Source organism: Drosophila gunungcola, assembly GCF_025200985.1.
Source record: "Drosophila gunungcola strain Sukarami chromosome 3L unlocalized genomic scaffold, Dgunungcola_SK_2 000003F, whole genome shotgun sequence".
Taxonomy (NCBI): Eukaryota; Metazoa; Arthropoda; class Insecta; order Diptera; family Drosophilidae; genus Drosophila; species Drosophila gunungcola.
In genome coordinates this window covers 5,542,383-5,564,772 of record NW_026453179.1, presented here as the reverse complement: position 1 = coordinate 5,564,772, position 22,390 = coordinate 5,542,383, and the positions used below count along the sequence as shown (strand labels likewise).

Sequence of the window (22,390 nt, the reverse complement as noted above, 5' to 3'; positions counted from 1 at the left end):
TAAACTGCATACAATGTTTTATAAAAATGTTTGTATAAGCTATGCTTTTTAATGAAACTACTTATTTTGCTGATGAATCTTTAAATAAACCTATTGCTTATAACTTTACAAATTTATTTTTAATGTTTAATATCACCTTACAATTCCTACATACAAATCTATTAACTTTAATCAAGTCTTAGCACATGTTTTATTTTACTTTCAGCGATTGAATTAGAAAATCAATATTGCCTTTTACAATTTAATTTTCTCAAACGAAATGCATTTTTTTATGGGCTGTTAAAATCTTAATTAAACACAACATTTTTGGGACATGGTGTGTATTTTGCTGTCACATAAATCTAAAAAGACTTTTAATTTGATCATAAAATGTTTTTGTTGAATTTGCTTTTAGCCTCGACTATATTTTTTCATTTTTAATTTTTTTTATTCCTGCCGCACTTTTATTTGGAAGTGCTTTTTAGCCAGCATTTTTACGGCATTTTCTCGCCGTGCACCAATCGAAACTCACCTGAAATATCATATATCCCGAGTCGTACATCCAAAAGTCCTCGGGCGTGTGGCCGGGCTTGGTCAGCTGAATGGCCAGGCAGCGCTGCAAGATCAGACGGCAGCGCTGTGGACCACCGGGTGACTTGGTGCCCATTTCTGTTGCCTTTCTGCTGGCGGGTTTCTCGGTTTCTTGGTTTCTTGGCTGCCTGGTTGCCTGGCTTTCCCAGATTTTTCGTTAACCGTCTAAAAATAACGCCAACGTTGGGGCTTAAAGGATCTGGCACTGTGTGTGTGTGTGTGTGTGTGTAAAAGGTTCTTTTAATGGTCAAGCACTTGGGCAGCAAAAAATACAAAAAAACACAAAACCGAGAGAAGCGCGATAAGAACAAAACCCGTATTTGCAGAGTTTTATCTCTTTTTTCTTTTTGTTTTGCTTTCGACCTGGCTACATTTCATTTTTTGCACACTTTTCTGCCCGGACTTTTGTGGCTTTTTGGGGAATGAACTTTTCACATCAGCATTATTATCCCAGCATCTCGAACAACGCGACGCCTGCGCACAAACTCACTCAGAAGTACTCAGTACTCGTTCGGTACTCACTGAGTACTCACTCCCGCTGGCGAGCGATTGAATGCGAAAAGCGAACCGAACCGACCGAGCGACGAAATTGAAATCGAGCGACGAATTTGAATCGAATCCGTCGTTCACCTAACAGAAATGTTAAAAATCATCATTCGCCTAACATTTCTGTTGAGAGGCTGTTGAGAGACCAAAGGCACACGAGAGAGCAGTTAGCAACTCTCTCTCAATTGAACTCCAAACTGAAGTCGCGGCGCCACCAAATCGTGCTCTCCAATTCGCTCTGCCAACCGCTCTCTCTGAGGAGAGCGGCGTTCGTAGTGAGCGCGCAGTCTCCAATCGCCAACCTTTTTGGAGACCTGAAACGATACACAAAATCGGAGAAGCCGCTTTAAAACCTTGATTATTAAATCAATTAGGTGTAGCTAAAAGAAGATAAAAATACAGAATTCATAAACTGGAGTTAGGCTGCCGAGATCGCAATCTTGTCGTCGGTCTGTCTGAGAGACAAACGGGCTCTGCTCCTAATAACATAATCACATCGTCATCATAAGTCGTATCATTATCGTTAACTGTAAGCTGTGTTTGGCAACTGTTTTTTAGCCACACAGTGGGGCCGCTAAGATTTACAGAGCCAAGTTTTTATGAGAAATAAATTGCCAAATTTTTATAGTATGTTTATTGACAGAACAATTTATCAGTTGTATGAGTTTCGTCTGGCTATTTTCCATCTCAATAGGATTACCACATTGTTTATTAAAATCATAGTAAAAAAAAATTTGATATTATATTTCAATTTTTTAATAATTTTAATAAATTATAGCAAATATTTAATTTGTATGCTATCTTTGAACATAAAAATTATGAAGTTCTTGAACACTATTTTAATTCGTACATTTTATCATAACAAATAATACAAAAAAAAAATTCAAAATAGGAAAACGGTTTAATAACGGGTAAAATCTATTTATAACAAAGACCCATAATATAAGAAAAACGCATATAAAAATAAACCCATCTTTAAGACCCCACTGTATATTAATTTTTTGGCATTTGTTTTTGCATTGACGAGTTACTTTTGAATTTTTTATGTTCCTTTCAATCGTGGCTGGCGCTTGGAAGTCATTTCCTGCCCCACTTGCCGGATGTGCAAATGACTAAAAATGGGTTAATTAAAAACCATCTAGCAGTGATTTTATTTGGGCTGATGTAAAGTCATTTTCTCAAAAAAGTCGTTCTCAATTCCATCGTTCACATTTGGAGCCCTACGGAATACATACATTCAGAAATGGAGCCCGAGACCATGCGAAATCTAGGAAATGTCAGAATAGTCACATCCATAATTGCGTATACGCCATGTGCGCCGACTGTCAATCACAATTCTAATGCAAATTCGTTCGCTTTCCGCACTGTCCAAATGCATTAAGTGGAAATGCATTAGCTTGACTGTCTTTTTCAGTGCGTCAGACAGTCGGAATTTGCATAAACAATTACGATTTAACGAAATTACGCGATAAGGCGGCGAGCGAGCGAGATTTATTTTAATTTCCACCACCCGTAGCCCCATTCGTGGCACCATTCATCTTCCCAATTCGGTCAGAGCGCGCGCCACATCCATAACAAGAAAGTTTAGGGGAAGACAGGGCCAAAAGCGAAATTCGTTAGTTTCGGGGCCAATTAAATGGTGAGATCATCGCCCACATTTATACGACTCTACCTCCACGATTCCCAGCCACACAGATCAAGTGTGTAACCCCCTCCCTTTTGGGCATTTTCTTTTTATTATTTATTTATTGCGGCTTGTATTTGTCGACCCATTAAGCGTCGGCCTTTGTTAGAAAACACGTTTCTTCTGGCCACATTCCAAAAAATGAGAATTCGCCAGCAGCTCTCGGCTTCGTTTACCGTCTTTTGTTTGTCTTACAAATCACAAACATTATGAATTGGTGAAACGCTGGCCGCTCTCAAAAGGTGCTAAAAAAATTAGCATAAATTATTATTAACAATTATAACCAGCAGTCGCAGCTTGAGCTCCTAAAAAATCCGACAGATTTACCACGTTCTGAAGTCTTGGCCTCAGGCTATTTTATTTTAACCACCCAGAAAAATATGTCAGCTTTGGTTTTTCTAAAGTAAGTTGCGGATTTAAAGAATTAACAGCCGCCCAAAATATACCTGTCACCTAAAAGTGGAATGTTTTGGGGAAAAAAAATTTGACAAGGGTATTCAACATTTCGGACAACCTTTCTTTTCTTGTTTTCGTTTTTTTTCTAGCCGCGGGCATTACTTATACTTTGAAGGCTTCGGCTCTGATTCAGTAATTAAATTTGCACATGACCACGCTGAAGTTGGATTTGGAGAGGTTTTTTTGGTCAAGCGACTATTTGCGAATGCTCAAAACCATTCAACAAGTCCTTGACGTTCAGCCTTGAACTTCAAATGAGGATCGTCATTATGTTATTAGAATTGCGCGAAAATAAATCTATTACGAACTATTAATTGACTGGTGGTAAACTTGACTTGACTTTGATTTCCGGCTAAATGAAAGTTTTATATACCAATTCTGACGCAATCGAAAACATGTTTTTGACAACTCGTGCTAAATTAACACCTTTCAATACCAGTGACATTGGCATTTCGAAAAATCCCAAATGTTAAGTGCTTAATCTTCATTTTTGTCCAACCCAACACTTTGGGTTTTAGCTAAATGTTAAAGTTTTATGAATTTATATTTATGCATTTATGAATTTAGTAGGTTTTTCTTATTAATTTAAATTCAATGCTTTGCCTTGATATTATTACAAATTTTGATCTAGTGCAATTAGCGAGAAATGATTTTTGTTCTATCCTGATATAAAAATTTAAAAAACTGTTTGTAAAAGCTAAAATAAATTCAGAATCTAACTTTTTGAGTTACAAATTTAAAATTTAATCGCTTACGATTTCGATACACATGTTAATTCCCTTAGACATACCTACATGCCTTTTGATCTTTAATTAAATTCCTGCAACATTTTTACCACTCTGAACCGTCATTACCCCACCGATCGATTGGAATCCTTTTCTTCATTATAATGAGGCTTTATGCTGCCGCTCACCTACACCTACACCCCGTCGATAATATTTGACAGCTTACTTTCAATTGCGACATCTAGTTAGCGCAAATTTAAGAGCGAAATAAAACAACACGATCGCATGGAGCGGATCGAACTGGGGATCGCTGGCTGACTGGATGGACGGTTGGATGGATGGATGGATAGATGGCTGGATGAATAGCTTAATGAAGCAAGAGCCTGTTCCGCGGTTCGTGGTCCGTGGTCACTCAACGCGATGCCAGACTCTTGGCACTCGATCCGATCCACCCGCAAAGCATCACCCAAAAACCCCTCCGTACCGCTTCATATTTCAGTTTTACGGTTCAACGACAACGACTTTGCGCAGTTAGCGGGGTTTTGTGGAGGGAAACGAGGAGTCAGTCGATCCAATTGCCGCAATGTGGCAAAGCAATCGATTTAAGCGCCGCATAAATTGAAGCCGGGGCTCCGACTTCGAAGAAAACCAAAAGGTTCCTCCATGTACAACATGATGAATTGTTTTCTTTGTCGACTTGTCGACTGTTGCGCCGCTTGTGGGCAACTGAAAACTGAGGCAGAAAACTGAAAAAAAATGCCAACTGGCAACTGAAAACTGAAAACTAAAAACGGGCAACTGGGAGATCGCTGAATGATGGAGTGGAGCTGGAAATGCAGTGGAAGTGGGAGGAGAAAAAGTGGCGCGGAAAAATTGCAAATTGTATCAAAAATTTAAATTTTCGCTTTCATTATGCGGCGGCAGCTCGCCTCTCCAGCAGCGCTCAGCTAATAGACCCACTGCCATTGTGTTTCTTTCTTTTCTCTATGCCTGGTTTATATATTTTCTTTAGCAACGAGGCTTTTCCCTATTCAATTTTGACAGGCGCGTTTTTTCGCAAATAATGAGCTGCATGGGGAGGTGAAATAAGCAAAACAACTTAGAGCGTTTGAATAATGTTAGGTTATTCCATCGCCTAATAAAGGAATTTCCTAAGTTGGCTTACTGTGCGTATACATAATTAAAAATATTAATTGTTTACAACTAAAAACAATAAGCTTTTATGTTATGTTTTAAATTAAATAGTTTGAATGTTTTGCCTTCCACAAACTAAAACTAAACTCAGGCAAAAATGACAACATTACAATAACTTATGGCTTTTCCTACCGCATTATTAGATTTCTTTCCCTAATCAGGCATAATTACATGACCATTCTCACTGAGCCCACTGCTCGTATACGTGATGTGAATTTTATTTGCATTTAAGCTGATGAAGGCTGAATAGAGCAATGAATAATTATAAATCAGCAAAAAGTAAAATGAGGAACACAAAATGGAGATGGGATTGTGGGGAAATACCAATCCAAACACAAAAGCAAATTTGAGAAATGCCAAAGATGCTCGACGAAGCCATGAAATGACATGCCCATGTGCTGCTCTCGGGATGGCATCTCATAGACGTGAAACGGTGGTCCAGACCACGACGGAAGATGCAGATTGCAGGCGGAGATGGAAGACGGAGTCGGAGAAGGAGCCGGAGAAAATGTCTGCCAGGCGGAGACATTGCGGCAGACGAGGCAATAACACTAGGAAATTGTATGTAGCAGATCTCTCCCACTTGTAATACTCTTTCTTAGCCTTTCTAAAAACAAGCACATAAATTAATTGGTAACTCGAAACTTAGAATAGTTGTTGTGTCAATAAAGCTCTGCAAAATTGCTCTTTTTATATAAGTAACAAATTAATCACCTTTAAAAATTATAAACATTTTACACAACCTAAATCTTTACTTTTTTATTGATTTATTTTGATTAGCCATACACTTTAATGATTTCTTTTAACAGCATGCATATCAAAAAACGTTTATAGACAGGTGTATAAAAAGTGGAAGTTATAGCTTTATAAAATTTAAATCAGTTAGAGCATAGTAAAGCAATCAGATGCAAGTGTAAAATTTCTTTATGATTTAAAATTGAAATTTTATTAAATTTATCTTCAATTAAGCAATCAGGGAAAATACTTTAACTGTAGTAAACAAAAATATTAAATCAAATAATATATACATTTTTAAAACTTTTAGAAACACATTAGTTTTGTCATTTTAAACTAAGTTGTTTAATTAAAACTATTTATATAAACATTTAAAAACACTGCAGAGTGAGAATTTAACTGACAAATAAATAGTTTATTCTTGTGTTCTAATTTGAAGATAAAGTATTAAACAAAAAACAAATTTAATTTTCGATTTTCCCCAATTTTAAGACTAAGCCAATATTCCCCGTTCTGGGATCCAATTGTCAACAGAAGCCGCTAACAATAACCATTGATAACACCACCGTCAGCAAAAGAAGCAGCAGAAGCGACAATACAATAAGCAGTCAAGTCAACACACACAACAGAGATTCGTTACGCAAGCATCCAGTGCAGCGCATCTTCAATTTCAGCATTCTTTCGCCAGTCTGCGTCTGCATACTTGCCGCTTCTGTTTCCCGCTCCCCCCGTGCCGGACCGCTCCGCCATGCCAGACCGCTCCCCCTTCCCCTACCGCTTCTTCAGTGCCGCTGGAGCATTCACATTGATTGCTCTGCCTGGCTGGAACTTCAGCTTGAGCTTAAGTTTGCCGCGTGAAAGCAAACACACTGAAATCAGCCAACAGCCAACAATAAAACCGAAAGGAAAAGCGCTAAAAAAAGTAATAAAATCAACTGAAATTGCTTAACACCCGGCGTAAAGTGATAATGGTTGGATTTATTTATTTGTTCGCTGCTGGGAATATCAAAACCAATTTAAAGGCTCCTGACAACATTTACGGGAAGCGTTTATAAAAAGTTGTTTTTTAAAAGGTGGTGCGTTAAATTTGGTGTTAACTGGTTTTGGGTTACATTTTGGGACCGTCCAATTGCAAATGAAATTTAAATAACAATTCCTTTATATTTATATTAACAGTTAAAATGGCTTAAATATGCAAATAGTTTTATTTAAAATGTGTTTGAGTTTTAATGGGATTTCATTTAGAGGAACATTTTATCTTTTACTTTGAGGATCAAAAGTTCATATCTATTAAAATTACGGCCATATTTATTTATGAAATAATTAATTCTCTAAAATTTGCAACTAATTAAACACCTACTATAGACTGATATTTGATACTGGCACTCTCTGCGTGTTAATGCAATTTGATCGGCGTTTTGGTTTCGGTTGGCTTCCCATTAATCCTGGGCCACAATGCAGTCTTCCTCGTGTTTTTATTGCTGCCGGTGGCTGTGTGCAAGTTTTGTCTTTTTCCTTGTCTCGTTTGTCAGACATTTGACAGTTGTTTGTTATTTTTGCACGTTGACTTTTCTCCGTCTGCGTCTGTGTGTCATGTGTCTGTGGCATATTTTCCATTTTCCCCATTTTCCATGCCCCCACAGCGGTTGCCTAACAGACGCCCACTGTCCCATCGCCCCCTCCCCTTTCTGTTGCCACATTTTGGATTTCAATTTTTATGGCAAGTCAAATTTTTTATTTTGTATTTTTTTTTTCTGTGGCCCGCTGCATTTATTGCCATTTTCGTAGTGAGTCGAGGAAGTTGGAATTTGCATAGAAAAATGGAAATTAACAAGACCATTTGACTGGCTGTCCATCTAAGTCGGGTCTTTCTCTACGCCCGTCTCTTTCGCTCCCTCGGATACTTTTCTATCCTGCTCTAGTGCCAAATGTTTGTTCGTCCTGTTTGTACATTTGTCCGTGTCTATATTTAGCTTTATGTAAACATGTTTGACCAACTGAACTGACTGAATGACTGACTGCCTCAGTTGGGAAGGTAACTCCCCCTCAAAGTCCACTTCCATCTCTTTCCTTTTGTATTCAGCTATCTCTTTCGCTGCCTGTGATGTAATTTGTAATCTCTGTAATGCATGCGACAAACTTTCATCTCGAATTGCAAAATCCACGCAATACGAAACAAAAGATCGCAAAGATTGGCTTACACATGTTTGAATAATAATTAATAAATAATACTTAATTCGAAGAGGTATATTCCCTAGAGCTTTATATAAACTTATTTTTTTTTTTTGTTTACCTCGTAATTGTGTATTATTTTTGTTTTGCTTGGGATCTCAATCTTTGGCATTACAGCAGCTGAGGTGAAATTTCTGGCAGTTAAGACGTTGCTGATGTTTCCCACGTGACCTCGAAGACAAACCTCACGTACAAGGATTTCTTTTTCGACTGGGCCAACCTACACCACTTATATAAGTAAGTATTTAGGTATCTTGTATCGTGGAAAGTGAAAATTGATGCATGTATCGTCATCACCATCGGAATCGGTTTCCTTATGGATTTCAATATTTTTATAATCTAGTCACGGAAATTCGTTTATGGAAGAGAGCGATAGGAGAGAGTCCAAAAGATAATAATGTATTCCGTGCGGAATGTTATCATTGCAATCAGATATGTCAAGTCCTAAAATTCCAAATGATGTCATAATCAAATATCAGCCGAAAACTAACTGAAAAGGGTGTCAGTGGGTATGTCCAAAAGTCAAATAGCTGAACGTTTAAAGGAATAACTGTAAAAAGTAATCTCAATTAATGACAAAAGTAACTGCAAGGGTTTCCGACATTCAAAATTATCAACTTTAATAATTCTGGAGATTATGTTGTGTTTTATGAGTTAATTTATAAAAACAATTAAAATGAATTTAGTCAATTCAGGACAATTACGTTTGAAATGCTTATGTTACAAGTTAAACTTAAGAATTCAAAATTGTTGCACATATTTTTTTAGGTATACAGTTTGTTTGCTGCAATAGCTTTCTTATTAACAACCTTTGGGTCCAAAGACAAATGTCTCTTAAAAGAACTTGGAATAAAAGGTGAAATTAAAAATAAAAATATTCCTTTCATCACTAGAGTGTTATTTTTTTTAAAGAGCTTTTATCACTAGAGTGTAAACTCGCAACAATGTTGTGTTGATCTCAAACACTAAAGCAAATACGCCAAATTGATACACAAAACCCAAAGAGAGCAACAGACAGGAGCTGGTTAGTTAGGATGGTGATGATGATGATGGTGAGGAGCAAAAGGGGATGGAGGGGATGGAGGAGAAGGAGTCACTAGCAGAGCACGACGAAATGAAACAGGCTTTTCAAAGGCGAGGGGGTGGCCGGAAAAGGCAGGAGGCAGCAGTCAAAACGGACAGCAAACACAGTAATTAGATCACAAAACAGACAGTCAATGAGAGCGGAGGGTGCGGGGATAGTGACGAATAAAACGAGAAGCTGGAACGTGACTGAAGAGAAGGAAGCAAGGAGTGGAAAAAGCGAAAAAAATAATTGAAATAAAACGAAGTGAGAAGTGGACTAGGAAGCATACGGGCGGTCAAGCTATTGATTAATTTTAGTAAGTATAAAAGTTCATATTAGTTAAGTATAAAGTGTACATAAATCAAATAGCTCGAATCTTGTGAACTGGATTTGAATAAGAAAAGATTTGATATTAAATTGTTAAGCTAAACAGCAACCTTACATTTAAAACTTAAAATAAAGTGGAAATATTATAACATTACATTAAACTAATTTGTTTATTAAAGTATTTCATTACTAACTAATTCAGGTTTGGTGCCCGCAATTTGGCTAACAACTAGATTGCTCATACGTGATGTTGGCTTTGACGGCAAATGTTCGTTAATTAGCTTTGTATAATGCGCATATTTATATAATCGCCTAATTAAACTAAAAATAAATGAAATAAATTATTTCCGCAGAGGATATTGCCTTATTAGGATATAGCTATTTGGCAGCGTAACTCTCAGATATCCAATAAATGCCCCACCGCCCCCATATCGTACTTCCTGCCAAGAAAAAAAAAACCTGAGTTGCATGTGTGGCAGCTTCCTAATCGACAACAAAAACAAACAACAATGGACACATTCGTGTGTGCGAAAAAACTAAACTCAATTACTCAACAAACATAGTAACCTAGTTCATAAAAAGCAACTGCAACAAATGCTGTTACAGCAGCGGCCAACAAGAAAAGCAACAAATTCATTTTCGCCTTTGTTGTGATTTTTGTTTTAAGTATTTGTTGGCGCTTTCCACGAGAAAAGTCCTTCAAGCGTGACAATCACATGGAACGCTCGCCGCTGTTGTTGCTGATTTATCGTTTTCATTTTGCAGAGCTTGTTGGATGTTGTAAAAGGAAATGTCAATTCTGCTGCTGCAAATGTGGCTGCCCGTTTGCCAAACAATGCTGGCGAAATAAAAAACGCAAAGTCGGGTAGAAAGGGGGGTAAAAAGTGGGTGGGGGGGTGGTTAGCAACAGCATGCACCCACTAATGTAAGTCATATAACAAATTTCGTTGTTGGGCTACTTGAAAAACCGAATTTCGTGTCTTGGTTGCTTGGCAGCTGGCCGAAGGACACACTTCAAAAATATGCTTAAAACTTCGAAACGAGTCTATTAATATAAAATTCTATTTTAAATTTTATATTTTCAAAAGAAAACCCTAGACTAGAACTTCTTCTAAATATAAATTTTAGTCAAGATCTAGCTTTTGCTTCGGGTTTTAAAATAAATAAATAAAAATAGATATTTGTTTTGCTTATTTTCTTAGAGGATTTTTGATTGAAATAAAAAAATCTGCTGATAAGACAATATTGTATCTAACAAAAATTTGTATTTAAAAAATGATCATAACATTATGTTGTTTTTGTAAGGTTAATTTTTCTGAGTGCATCTGAAAGTATGGAATCAGATTTGGAGATTCTTGCACGCCCTTTGTGGAGACTTTCTCCTTCCTTCGATTCCGATGCCACCGATTTTGCAGCGATTGGGTTCCTTCTTGCGTGATGTCCAGCAATGTGCCCAAGCCTGTTTTTTTCGCCACCCCACCACCCCCTCAACCGCCACCTTTTTTGGACCATGCCAGAATTTGTTAGTTTTGAGAAGAACACAACAGGAAAGCCAAGAAATACGGTGAGAAGGGGATACGGAGAAGACTCAAAGCAAAGCGCCGTTTTACTCTGGGAATGGGAACCTAAGGTACCATGTGGACCTGGGCCCTGGAGCTCTTTGGGGATCGTGAGTCAGCAGAGTTTTGGCAAGGAAATCTGCCAAAAATATAAGCCCCGATGATGATTTATTGTTTGGCTTATTAGAACGAGAGGGAGAACAGCGATAGGAGATCGCTTTCATGCCTGAATTTATGCAGTTGACTTTTAAGCGCTGGAACCGTGTCTTATTGGAGCTAAGTGACTCACCGCAGGCTAGAACTTTCCACTCTTGGCTAAGCGAATATAAAGTATAAAAGTGGATACACTTTGGCACATACAACTCACTGGACTCCTCCAGTGGGCATTCTAGATTAGACGGCTTTTTATGATGGTTTTTACTTAATTATAAACGGTGGCTTTAATTATTGTTATAATTATGAGAAACTATTGATTGGCAATACATTTTATTTTACAGGCTAAAACAATAATATGAATTTTATAAGTCAAGTTTAAGTCATCAGAAAATTCTGTTGCTAAACTTTAAAATTAGATTCTTTTCTTTCATTCAGAAACAACAAATAAAATTGGTATGACGATTTTTTTTATAAACTGTTTAAACACTGTGTTTTCACTTACTTATAAATTTCAAGGTGTATAAATAAGTTAATATACTATAAATATTTTCAGACATGTAAGAACATATGTAAAGTTTTATTTACAAAAAAGGTTCCATAGACCTTTGAATACATTCCTGTTCAAATAATTCAAAACATTTGTGAATAAGAATGGATATGAGCGAATCGCATGCCCTGGGCCAAATATTTCTCTACCGGCCTTCTACTGGCTTTCTTGGAAACGCTCTTGATCGGATTCCGATTCCAATTCGGGCTCGCATTCAATAACAGATTTATGCATTGGCCATGGCAATCTAATACGAGCCACAATAAAAGCTTGAATATGGCCATTTGGCAACACGTCAACAGCAACAACAGTAACAACAACTAAAGCCAAGGCAATGAACGAAACGTGCCAACGTCTAAAGATCGTCGATAAGCCCGAAAAAGAGGAGTTATAGCCACACTAGGGTTGGTGGAGTAAACTCAGAGGGGGGACATCTCAGCTATGCAAAGAAAGTTTATTTTTGGTTGCCCCAGGACCAAATTGTCAAAGTGTTTGGACCTCACTTTAGCTGCCATATCATTTACAGTAGAAAAATTTCGGTAAAAATGTTCGACTAAACCTATAAAAATAAAATTTGTAGGAAAACTTAATCATATTATTAGGATTTGTAATGCATTAAGGTTTGTTTTTAAAACTAAACTATTCAGTCCTTAAGGGTCAAATTTTCAAAGGGTTTACGTATACAAAACTAATTTATAAACTTGAGGTGTAATTTAAGTATAAGAAAATGTGTAGATATGTTATTATCATTTATACAATGAATACACGACTTGGATTAAGAACATAAATCATTTTAAAATTCTCCAAATTTAGAGTAAGCAAACTTTGCAATAAACTTTTAAGACAAGACCGTTCTTGAAACAAAATATCGTAAACCTTTTAAAATATATAAACAAGCATTCTCTTTTGAAGGAGCTTAGGCAAAAAAAAATTAAAGAAAATTGTGTCAAATCCATCTGAATGTCTGTATGAGCATGAAAACTCATTTGTGTGATTACCGATCAACGCATTAAATTTTAAGGTCTATAAATATTCATAAATTCAGCCGCGCATAATGCCTTGGCTAATAAAAATCCTAAAACAGGATTTGCAGCCCCAAACGATATTTTCCACCAGAGAAACTTTTCTCGAAATCTGCATATAAGCCGCAGTAGCAGTAGCTGTCTACTGTGAATGAGCAGCGATCGTGGGCAGCAGGAGGAAAATTCAGGTGGCAGAAGGAGATGAGGGGCATTAAAGCCAGGTTGCCGCATTTGGTTGACGATTTTTATGGCTGGTTTTTTCTTGGTGTTTGTCTTAACGGTTATTTCTCCTTTACTATTTTTTTTTCTTTCTTTTGGTTGTTGACTGCCATTAACAATTAATAGTCGGCACGAGAAATTTGCATTGCAAAAGGAAAGTGACAAAAAGGCGACGAAAAAAATGAGACGGTGGCAGAGTAGCGACCAGCGATCAGCGATCTCAGATCACAAATAACAGATACGGCAAGGATGCGATAATTGCGTGTGTTTTTGACCGTTCGTTAGGTTAGCTAATTGTTATGTATGTAGGCTAACACCGGGGGGAAGCACATTTCACGCCGAAAAAGTGAGAGTGACACCTGTTACACCTTCGGTGCGTGACCAAAAAGATGCGTGTCTGCTTGTTTCTCCTTTCTGTGAGCATCAGCCGGCCATCAAGCATCAACGGCCTGAGCTTTGGGTTCAATTTGATCCACCTGCCGGCACAACCTGCCACCCGATCGATCTCTTTCGGGGCAGACGCATTAAGTTGCATGTGCCGTCATTATTTTAAATTATGCACACGAGCGAAACTCATACTCTCAGGCGGCTGCTAACTAAAAACTTCAAAAACGAGACTCGGCATAAGTCGAAAACTTCATTTGCATCTCGACTGGGGACTGCGTTTTGTGTGTGTGCGGAAAATTGTTTAACACTTTGGCCCCTGTCTCTTTCTGGACTTAAGTTTGATGGATTGTGTGGCCACAGGTTGATGATTTCATTAGTTGGCGGACAGCCCGGACAGGTGAACCGGGGGGATCTTAAGTTACGGTTATAACGATGCGAAATTAAAACTCATTTTTTATGAGTATCCGAGGAATACACTCATATTTGGCCTTAGAAGGGTTGGGCGTTGGATGTTATATAAGATATTGACACATAGAATTGCAAATAAGCAATAGCAACATAAAGATATATATGATAGTTATTAAAAAAAATATCTTAAAGTTTTTAATGAATTTCATAGAGAAAAGATTTTGAAATATTCAAGAGGGCTTTTATAGATATTAAAGATATCAAAATACCTAATAAAATAACTATAAAACCAATAACGGAAAGCTAACTAAACTTTAAACACCTAAAAAAAAATTATAATTTACATTTTTGAAAAATATTAATACTTACAGTAAGATTTATCTGCTTTTATTTTTTAAAATGCAAATCATTTTGGATGTCGAACAACATTTGTGATTTGCGATCTGAAAAAAGCAATTTTAAATGGTTTATTAATACAATAAATGTTGTAAAACATATTTTAACTTTAAATCTATAAATAAAAGTGAACTTTTTTTTATTCAAAAATTTTTGATTGACACCATCGCCTTAATAAATATTTACGCCGAATGAATCAGCGCGGTTAGCCGCTATATATCCGTCGTAAAGTCCATGTAAAACAAATCAAATGGATGCGCCACCTCAGCGGCAAGACAAACATATTTTTAACTCAACAAAAATACACGCCCACTAACTAAAAAAAAACTCCCACTTCGTTAGAAACTATTTCCACCCGCTGATGACACATTACTGTCACTCAGCGTTATGAGCTAAATTTATTGATGCATCCCGGCGGTGGCCCACCTTTTGCCCCTTCGCCCCTCACAATTTCTTCTTAGCCAGAAAGAATGTCTAATGTTTTCTTCGTGTCCGCGCATGCCAAAAAGTATTTTTTTTCAAACGGCCTCCTAGCATGGGGAAATGTCAGTGGGATCTGTGGCCGCCCGTTTTTCCACAGGGGGAGCTGGGGAAAATCCCATGTGCAACGGGAAGTAAGAAAAACAAGACCAGAGAAAAGACTCATTTCGTAATGATGTTGCTATGAAAATTAGAAAAAAAAGAGGGAAAACACACGACCAAAGAAGCTGAAAAAAAAAACAGAAAAGAAAACGAAATTGCTGACATCTTTGCTAACTAAAAACACACACTAAAAGAGCAAAACACAGGGCGACAGGGAAAAGCCCCTGCAATTTATAGGAAAATTCCTTTTGAATTTATGTGCGGAATCATGACATAAATTAACCAGCCAAGTGTGGAGCGAGTTGCGTGCTAATGTGGTGCGGTGGTGGCTCGGTGGGTTAGTGGTGCAAATTGGGCTGATGCAACCGCCCGCGCAGGTATTTAGTTGAATTATCATAATTATAAGCAATTATCCAACATTTTGTTGAGCGAATGTAACTAATCGTTTTTATTTTTTGTGTTTACTTCTGTTGCTTTCTTCTTTGCTCTTTTTTAGTTTTTACTTTCTTCTTCGATCGCCTCTGCTGTAATCATTTAGTTCGAAATCAACTTTTGTTTTTAATTTTATGTAATTGCCGCTTAATCACAGAGCAATTAAAATGCAACGCAAGTTTCGGGGGCGTCTAAAGTTTCTGAAGCGTTTCGAGATTTGGAGTTTTCGTTTTATGTTTGACTTTTCATTTGCGGCCACATGCCGCATTAAACGGGGTCAAGAGTTTCAACCAGGAGCAACTGGCAGTTTGGGCCCGCTGCAACGGTTTTTCCAGCTCCATCGATGAGTCTGCATTGCGTCATCATTCATAATTCGCTGTCCACTTGGCTGTCCACTTCAGTTGCACATTTTGCGGCTCCGTCTCGCTCACACGCTCTCCGCCGATCAAGTACATATAATTATGCGGAATACCCTAAATAGTAGGGCAAGGTTATGATGTTACAATCACCCCTTTCTTGTTTATTTAATATAACAACAAATTTGGGAAACTACATGCAAATTAATTTAAGAATTCTCTTATTAACTTATGTTTTAGATAAGAAGTTTTTGAAAATATATGTATTTTTTCATCCTTAAATTTGTTAGGCAGCCCTTAAAAGACTGATACAATTTCTTGCTATTAAAATTTGATTTTTATTAAGACATAGGCAAATCCATTTGATGCAACTTATTATTCATAATTTTTTCTTACTCAATTTTGGTAAAAAGTATACAATTTTAATTCCTTATTTTATTATCTTATACTGCACATTTAATAAAAAAATGTTGTTCATTTTATTATCTTATACTGCACATTTAATAAAAAAATGTTGTTCACCTCCAAAACAATCTGTTTTCTTTTTTCAAACATTAAAACATCTCAGATCTTAGTAATCTACTTATGTTTAAAACTGATATTATTGTCCATAATGAAAATATAATTGACAACCATTTAATAATCTTAATTACAACCTAAGGTTCCTCTGTTTGTATTATTTTTTTCAGTAAAGTTTTAAAAACAAATTCAAAAGTACCAATCAATAAATAGTATTAACTCGTGTGGACAAGAACGAAGGGCATGGGCAGAGTCGACTTTTCCTGGCATTTCTGGGCCACCGAAGTTCGTGTTTGTTTTCCACAACTGGCGGCCATTTAAATTGTCTTCAAAAGCGCACATTACATAATTAAGACAGCAGCAGCACTACCAGCGCATAAGCAGATATAGAAACGGTCCGGCGTTTTAAAGCAGACCGACAATGTCTGTCCGGCAGTTGAGTTGCCTGACTGACTGACAGGCCATCAACTCCAACAAAATGCTCAACACCTCGGGAAAATGTAAAAAAAAAGAGTCGCTGCCGTGGAAAGTCTGGCTTGGAGCGGACCCCGCAGACTCGCTTTTTTCGATGCATCACCGCATAATCAAAGAGTCATAAAGACCAATAATCATTATTAAGCAAAACAAGCCAATTAATGCAACAGCAGCTTCGACAGCTTCGACCAGCACTAATTAAATGAAAATAAAACGCCAAAAGATTTGGCCAACATTGCAAATTGGCCAGGGGCGAAAAACAAGTCTATTATAGGCGTATATTATATTAAAATTAAAACAGCAGCCGACGAGTCCCGGCTTTCCTGTTTAAATATATATTTACTAATTTTGCCATTTGCGTGTCACAATAAAACGATAAAACTTAAATTGCTGCGGAAGGCCAGAAAGGAAGTCCGAGCTGTCAGTGATACTTTTTATTACCCTAACACTTGCGCCTCCGATTATTTCGTTAGTGGGTTTATACCTTTTGGAAGTGATTTATTATTATTAAACATAAATTGATGATTGCAGTTAATTGTCTTGGGAAACTTGCAAATAACCTATCACAATAAAAAATTTCTTAACTTATCGACAAGCCCATCTGGAGTAAAGATTTTTTTTACTATTTTTGAAATACAAATTTTAAAATTCGACATAAACCGATCCACAGCTTACAAACTTTTAGCTTACAAAAAATATTATAAACATTTATTGGCCCATTTTAACTAGGTTATGAATTTTAATTTTAAATTTAATAGTAAGTAATTCTCTTAATAGGGTGTTGGTTTATAAATTTTCATTTGAATAGTTGTCAATTAACCTCCATAAAGAGTATCAAAATGGGCCCCACCAAACGGGCAGAATGCTAAAGTCCCGCGTGTCCATACCAATTAGTGTGGAAAATGAAGTGGAGAAGTGTCCAATTGATTGGGCATTGGGCGAGGTGGAAATGAAATTCAGGTGGGACTGAGAATGGGTGAGAAATATTAAGCGAAGTGCGTCCTGCTGCCGCAATTTACCAATCAAGTTTGCTCGCATTGAAAATTAGTGAAAGTTGCGCCCAAGTTGTAAGTTGTGCCTGGTGTCGGCTGGATTGTTTTGGGTTTTGTTTGGATTTTTTTTTAATTTTGTTTTGGATCTTTGGTTGTGGCCAGTCGGAACGGTAGCCAGAAACCTAGGGCAATATCGTGTCGGCGATCGCGGCCAATCGATAGCCCATGATCAATGAGTTTTGGGGGAGAAAGAAAGGGAAATGGGAAAACCTCCCGCGGCGAGTGCAGGTCCGAAGGGCAGCTGGAGGTCAGAGCTAATTGATTGGGAAAATCATTTCTCGAAACGACGGCTTTGGCCGCCATTAACAAGCATCGGAAAACATATGATCCAAGCCATGGCTAATCTGGTTAATTCCATTAAGTGGCCCAGCGAAGATCCAGATAATCGGGTAATTGGTTGGGGATTAAGTAAGGCTGTAAATATTGGGGAAATCACGGTCCCCAGTTTAAAAGTTGAAATTATACTGAATACATTGCTTTCTTGAGAGCATTAAGTGAGTCTTAGGGTGATTTTTGTTTTAGTTTTTATAGCTTACTCTATAAATTTAACAATGAAAAAATAATTTATCAATTATAAATAATAATAAATAATAATAAATAAATATCCCGCCTGTTGCTTTTTCCCATGACTAATTCAAACTATTTCCAATCACCAAAGTCTTTCACCTGTTGAAAAATTCAGTAATTCGTCGTGCATTTCAAATTGAAACATTTCTCAGTGCGTTTCATCCAATGTTTTTGGCTTGGCATTTCATAGCCCCTACCCGCTGCTCAAAACTTGGTACCATTTGTCAAGTTTGCCTTTTCGAGTGCTGAATTTTTCATGTGCATTTAATTAGTTGAATTATGGCCGCGAAATGTGGCGACTGGCAACTCGCATCACTGCAGCAACGGCAGCATTAAACATTACAGTCTAATAAAAACTCGGAGAAAATAAAACTTAAAAATACAACTTAATGAAAATGAAGTAAACACTCTGCGCGCGACCATATTGTGCGACAACTTTCGCGAAATAATTTTTATTGACTCCCGTCCAGTTGGACAAAAGACCGCTTGGGATGTCAGTCGCGAAAATCGCACGAATTCACCTTTCCCCATTTTCCTCGATTATTTTGGCGGCCGGTAATTACAAGGGGATAGAGGTGGGGATCGGGATTATCTTTCTATTGGTTTGGGTAATAATATTTCCTAGCTCTAAATGAGCAATAAAAATTGATTATTGTTTTATATGCTCTAAGTTATTATAACTGTTTAAACATAACAAATGAATAATTCGATATACATAAAAAATTCATATAAAATTTTTTTTTATTTGACACAGCGAATGGTTGGACGTTTATATGTAGGAGTGCTTTTTATTGAAAATAAAAGAGATGACAAAAAAGTTTGTTAATTTAGTAATACATTCCTTTATATAATGCAAGTTTTTCTTGTTTTTTTTCTAGTCTAATCACAACAAATGCAGCAATTAACCAAATTTTGTTTGTAATTGAGGTACAGAATCAGACAAACGACAAGCGAATATAAGACAGGATTTATCAATTATCATGGCCAAAAGCGGAAACACCTACCTGAATTCATTAGAATAATTTTGAAAAGGTAATTACCAGAAATGCTTATTACCCCTAATTGCCTAATACACCATAATTGGGCGCTCTCAAAGTTCTCAAGCCTTTCTCCGCTCTTCTCGAGTGCGTAAGGTGTGCGATGGCTAGGAAAATATAGACTCAAGACCCATTGCTGGGGGCGTGAGCTCGGCTCCAGGCTGAAAACTTAATTGAAACTCGGCCCAGTTCCCCAGTTCGTCGATCCGACCAACCGCCAGCGCATTAAACGTACGAAAACCAACAAAACCGAAAGACAACAAAATAAAACCGCAGATAAAAAGATCTTGAGATTTTCCACAATTATTTTGTATTTTTTGACGGCAGCAGCGGCAACAACAACTTGACCCAGTTACATTTGTTGATGTTTTTTTTAAGCATTTGTGTCTCTTTTAATTTTGTTCTCCAGCCGTTAACATTGTGATTAGTGACAAGAATCGTTGGTAATGAGTGGTAGAAAACTGTGGAAAAGACTAACAAATTTTTTGTGGGTCGCTTTTGTTTAATTTTCCGAAATTGTTGGACCATAATTAAAAGATTGCCAGCGTAATTAGTCGGCTCAGCTAAGCCTAGCTTAGATTTATGTGCGGAGTGTAAAGTTCAAACATTCCAAGTGAAGTTTGCTTGGGCAAGGTACACTATATACTCGCGGCAAAGTAAAGGGCGTAATTAATTTTGAAGGACAAGTTTCGGAATCATTAAAAACGTATTTACTGAGGTCACTGTTTTATACCAAGAGTTCATCGGAGCTTGACTACTTGTGGCCAAAAGAGAAAAACTCTCCAATAACAAAGGGCTAATATAACGTGGCAAGAACTCTTTTTCTGGCATTGCCGGCTCACTGATATCTATTATGTTTTAGGCAAAAAATACAAATTTTATAAATAAACTCTTAAGTTTAACCTTAATTACAAGTTTGGGGGAATACACCCAGAACAGAAATATCTTTAAAACCTAAGACCAATTTTTTTACATTATTACACATTGCGATTTTTTTTAAGTCCATTTTCTGAAACTAGGGCTAGTAGTTCATAAATGAGAAGCACTGTTTAGTGTTTTTTTTCATAAAGTTTTAAAACCATTTGAACATTTGAGGTCAAGTAAGAAAGAAATGCCAACTTCCACTATAAATAAAGGGAAGTGAAGTAAAAGAGAGTTGTCCGTGTCGTTTTTTACCGCAACTTTAAATTTCAGGTGTTGTGATTGCTCTAAAATAAGTAAATGTTGTGAATTTTAAAGTTCCTTTAGTCTGGCATACCCAAAAAGCACAAGGTACCGAAGCATTTTACCCAAATTCTCAGCGAGAGTGATGCATGTACACACAGCGCAGGTGCACTTCCGGCTGAAAATTATCTCGCAATCAAGCCCTTGACCAACCGATTCTGGCATTCTGCCGCAGACAGTCTTCACCCAAGTGGATTGGCACGTGCCCCCCGATTGGGGAATTGGAAATCTTTCGATGACGCAGATGAAAACCAAGACGCCGGCGAGAGCGAAAGTGAAACGCAGATACTCGAACATCAACAAAAGTCTAATCAGACCCAGTGCAATAGCAATAGCAACAACGGAGTCCAGTAACAAGTACATATCATGCTCAGGCTTCGAAGATTTAAACTCTCTTTCTATGTCATTGACAGACGCGTCTCGTCTTTCGTCTTTCGGCTTTGTTTCGCCGTGGCTGTTTTGACTGACAAATGAAAATCTCAATTGGCTATCGCCAGACAATCAAAAGCCGAAGAGACAAACAGCCATGAGAAGTCGTCTGTCGACGGTTGCAAACCTTACACACATTACGGCCCGGCCAAAAAGAAATGAAATGAAATGAAATGACAACAACTGCAGCGCAACATACGAAAATGTACTTTCACTCATCGAGTTTTTTTTTGTTTTTGGTTTTTCGTCATTTGAAAACGTCATCGTGTCGCAGATAAAATAACAAGCAAACCCCGGCCCCCAAAAGAAAAGCAGACAAAATGCAAAGATCTCCGGCTGATTGATGTCAGCCAAATCTCATCTGCTGCGTTTTTCCCAGGCTCAAAGGAAAAGGGGTTTTCATCTGGTCAGCGGTTTTAACTTCAAAGCAGAATAAATACATTTTGTCACACCTCATCGCGCCGCATATCCCCCGCTTGTTTAGAGCAAACTTGCCCAATTAAATGCAAATTTTCTTGTTTTAGAAATCGATGTCAAACACACACAGATGCACAGCAAAAAAAGACAATTTTTGTTTTGACTTTACAAGACCAATATTTCTCACGAAATCTTTCATCTCTTCTCCATTAAAATAAATTTGGTATTAGTAATTTTTTATGATAAACAATAAAAATGTACAGCTTAAATCAGTTTCTTATCAAAAATCAAATATTGGAACATATAATACATTTCTTGCATATTCATCATGTATGAATTAAAATAAGATAATGACCTCAAAGACGCAAGGACCACTTAAATAAATATTTAAACTAATTAAAATAAGATTAGAGAACACAATAAGGATAATCTACTTTAAAGTACTAAATTAAATATGGTTGTTTTCTTAATAAAGTACAAAAAGGACAATATAAAACAAATTCAAGAAATACCTAAAATTTTAAATTTACTTTATATTTATTGAACATAAATTTAATAAAGTATTAATGAAAGGACATTAAATAAATTAAATTTTGTGGGATTTTGGTTTTATAGTTTTTACGTAAAGAAATTATCAAGATCTTCAAAAATATCCTAGTTTTTCCCAGTGTACAAATATCTACACACTTGCAAGCCGGAGAAAAAGATGCAAATGCTCTTTTCTCCAATTTTCCACCGTCGACCACCCACATGGACAGTGGGCGCCACAGACGTCTCACTTGGCAGAAACCACACACAAACACCACAGAGCAGGCCACAAATTTATGCGCATTTTGATCAAATCGCCAAAGCGCTGCGTGGGAGGGGCCGAATTAAAAGGGGGCGGGCGGCATGGGGACTTGAGGTCCAGTACTTGGTCCCCTAAGCGTTTCTGCGGTTTTTACATTTTTTATCGTTTTTATTGCCATCTTATTTATTTCGTTTGTTTTGCTCGTTTTTCTTGCCAGCGAAAGTGAGCAAAACAAGCAACGAAGAAGTGTAAGCGATGGAAGAAAATGAATTTGTGTTTGGT

At 37.1% G+C, this 22,390-nt stretch overlaps 1 protein-coding gene across 1 annotated transcript in view; it reads right to left on the bottom strand.

The window, feature by feature from the left end:
* The window catches only part of LOC128258414 (uncharacterized), a 63,216-nt gene that overhangs the window by 27,213 nt on the left and 13,613 nt on the right, over positions 1-22,390 (bottom strand). Inside the window, exons 2-3 of the mRNA XM_052990014.1 lie at positions 14,203-14,276; positions 512-1,430 (exon numbers count right to left, since the gene is read on the bottom strand). Of these exons, the coding sequence (XP_052845974.1) occupies positions 512-646 (135 nt within the window). The 5' untranslated portion in view covers positions 647-1,430; positions 14,203-14,276. The remainder of the gene's footprint in view (positions 1-511; positions 1,431-14,202; positions 14,277-22,390) is intronic.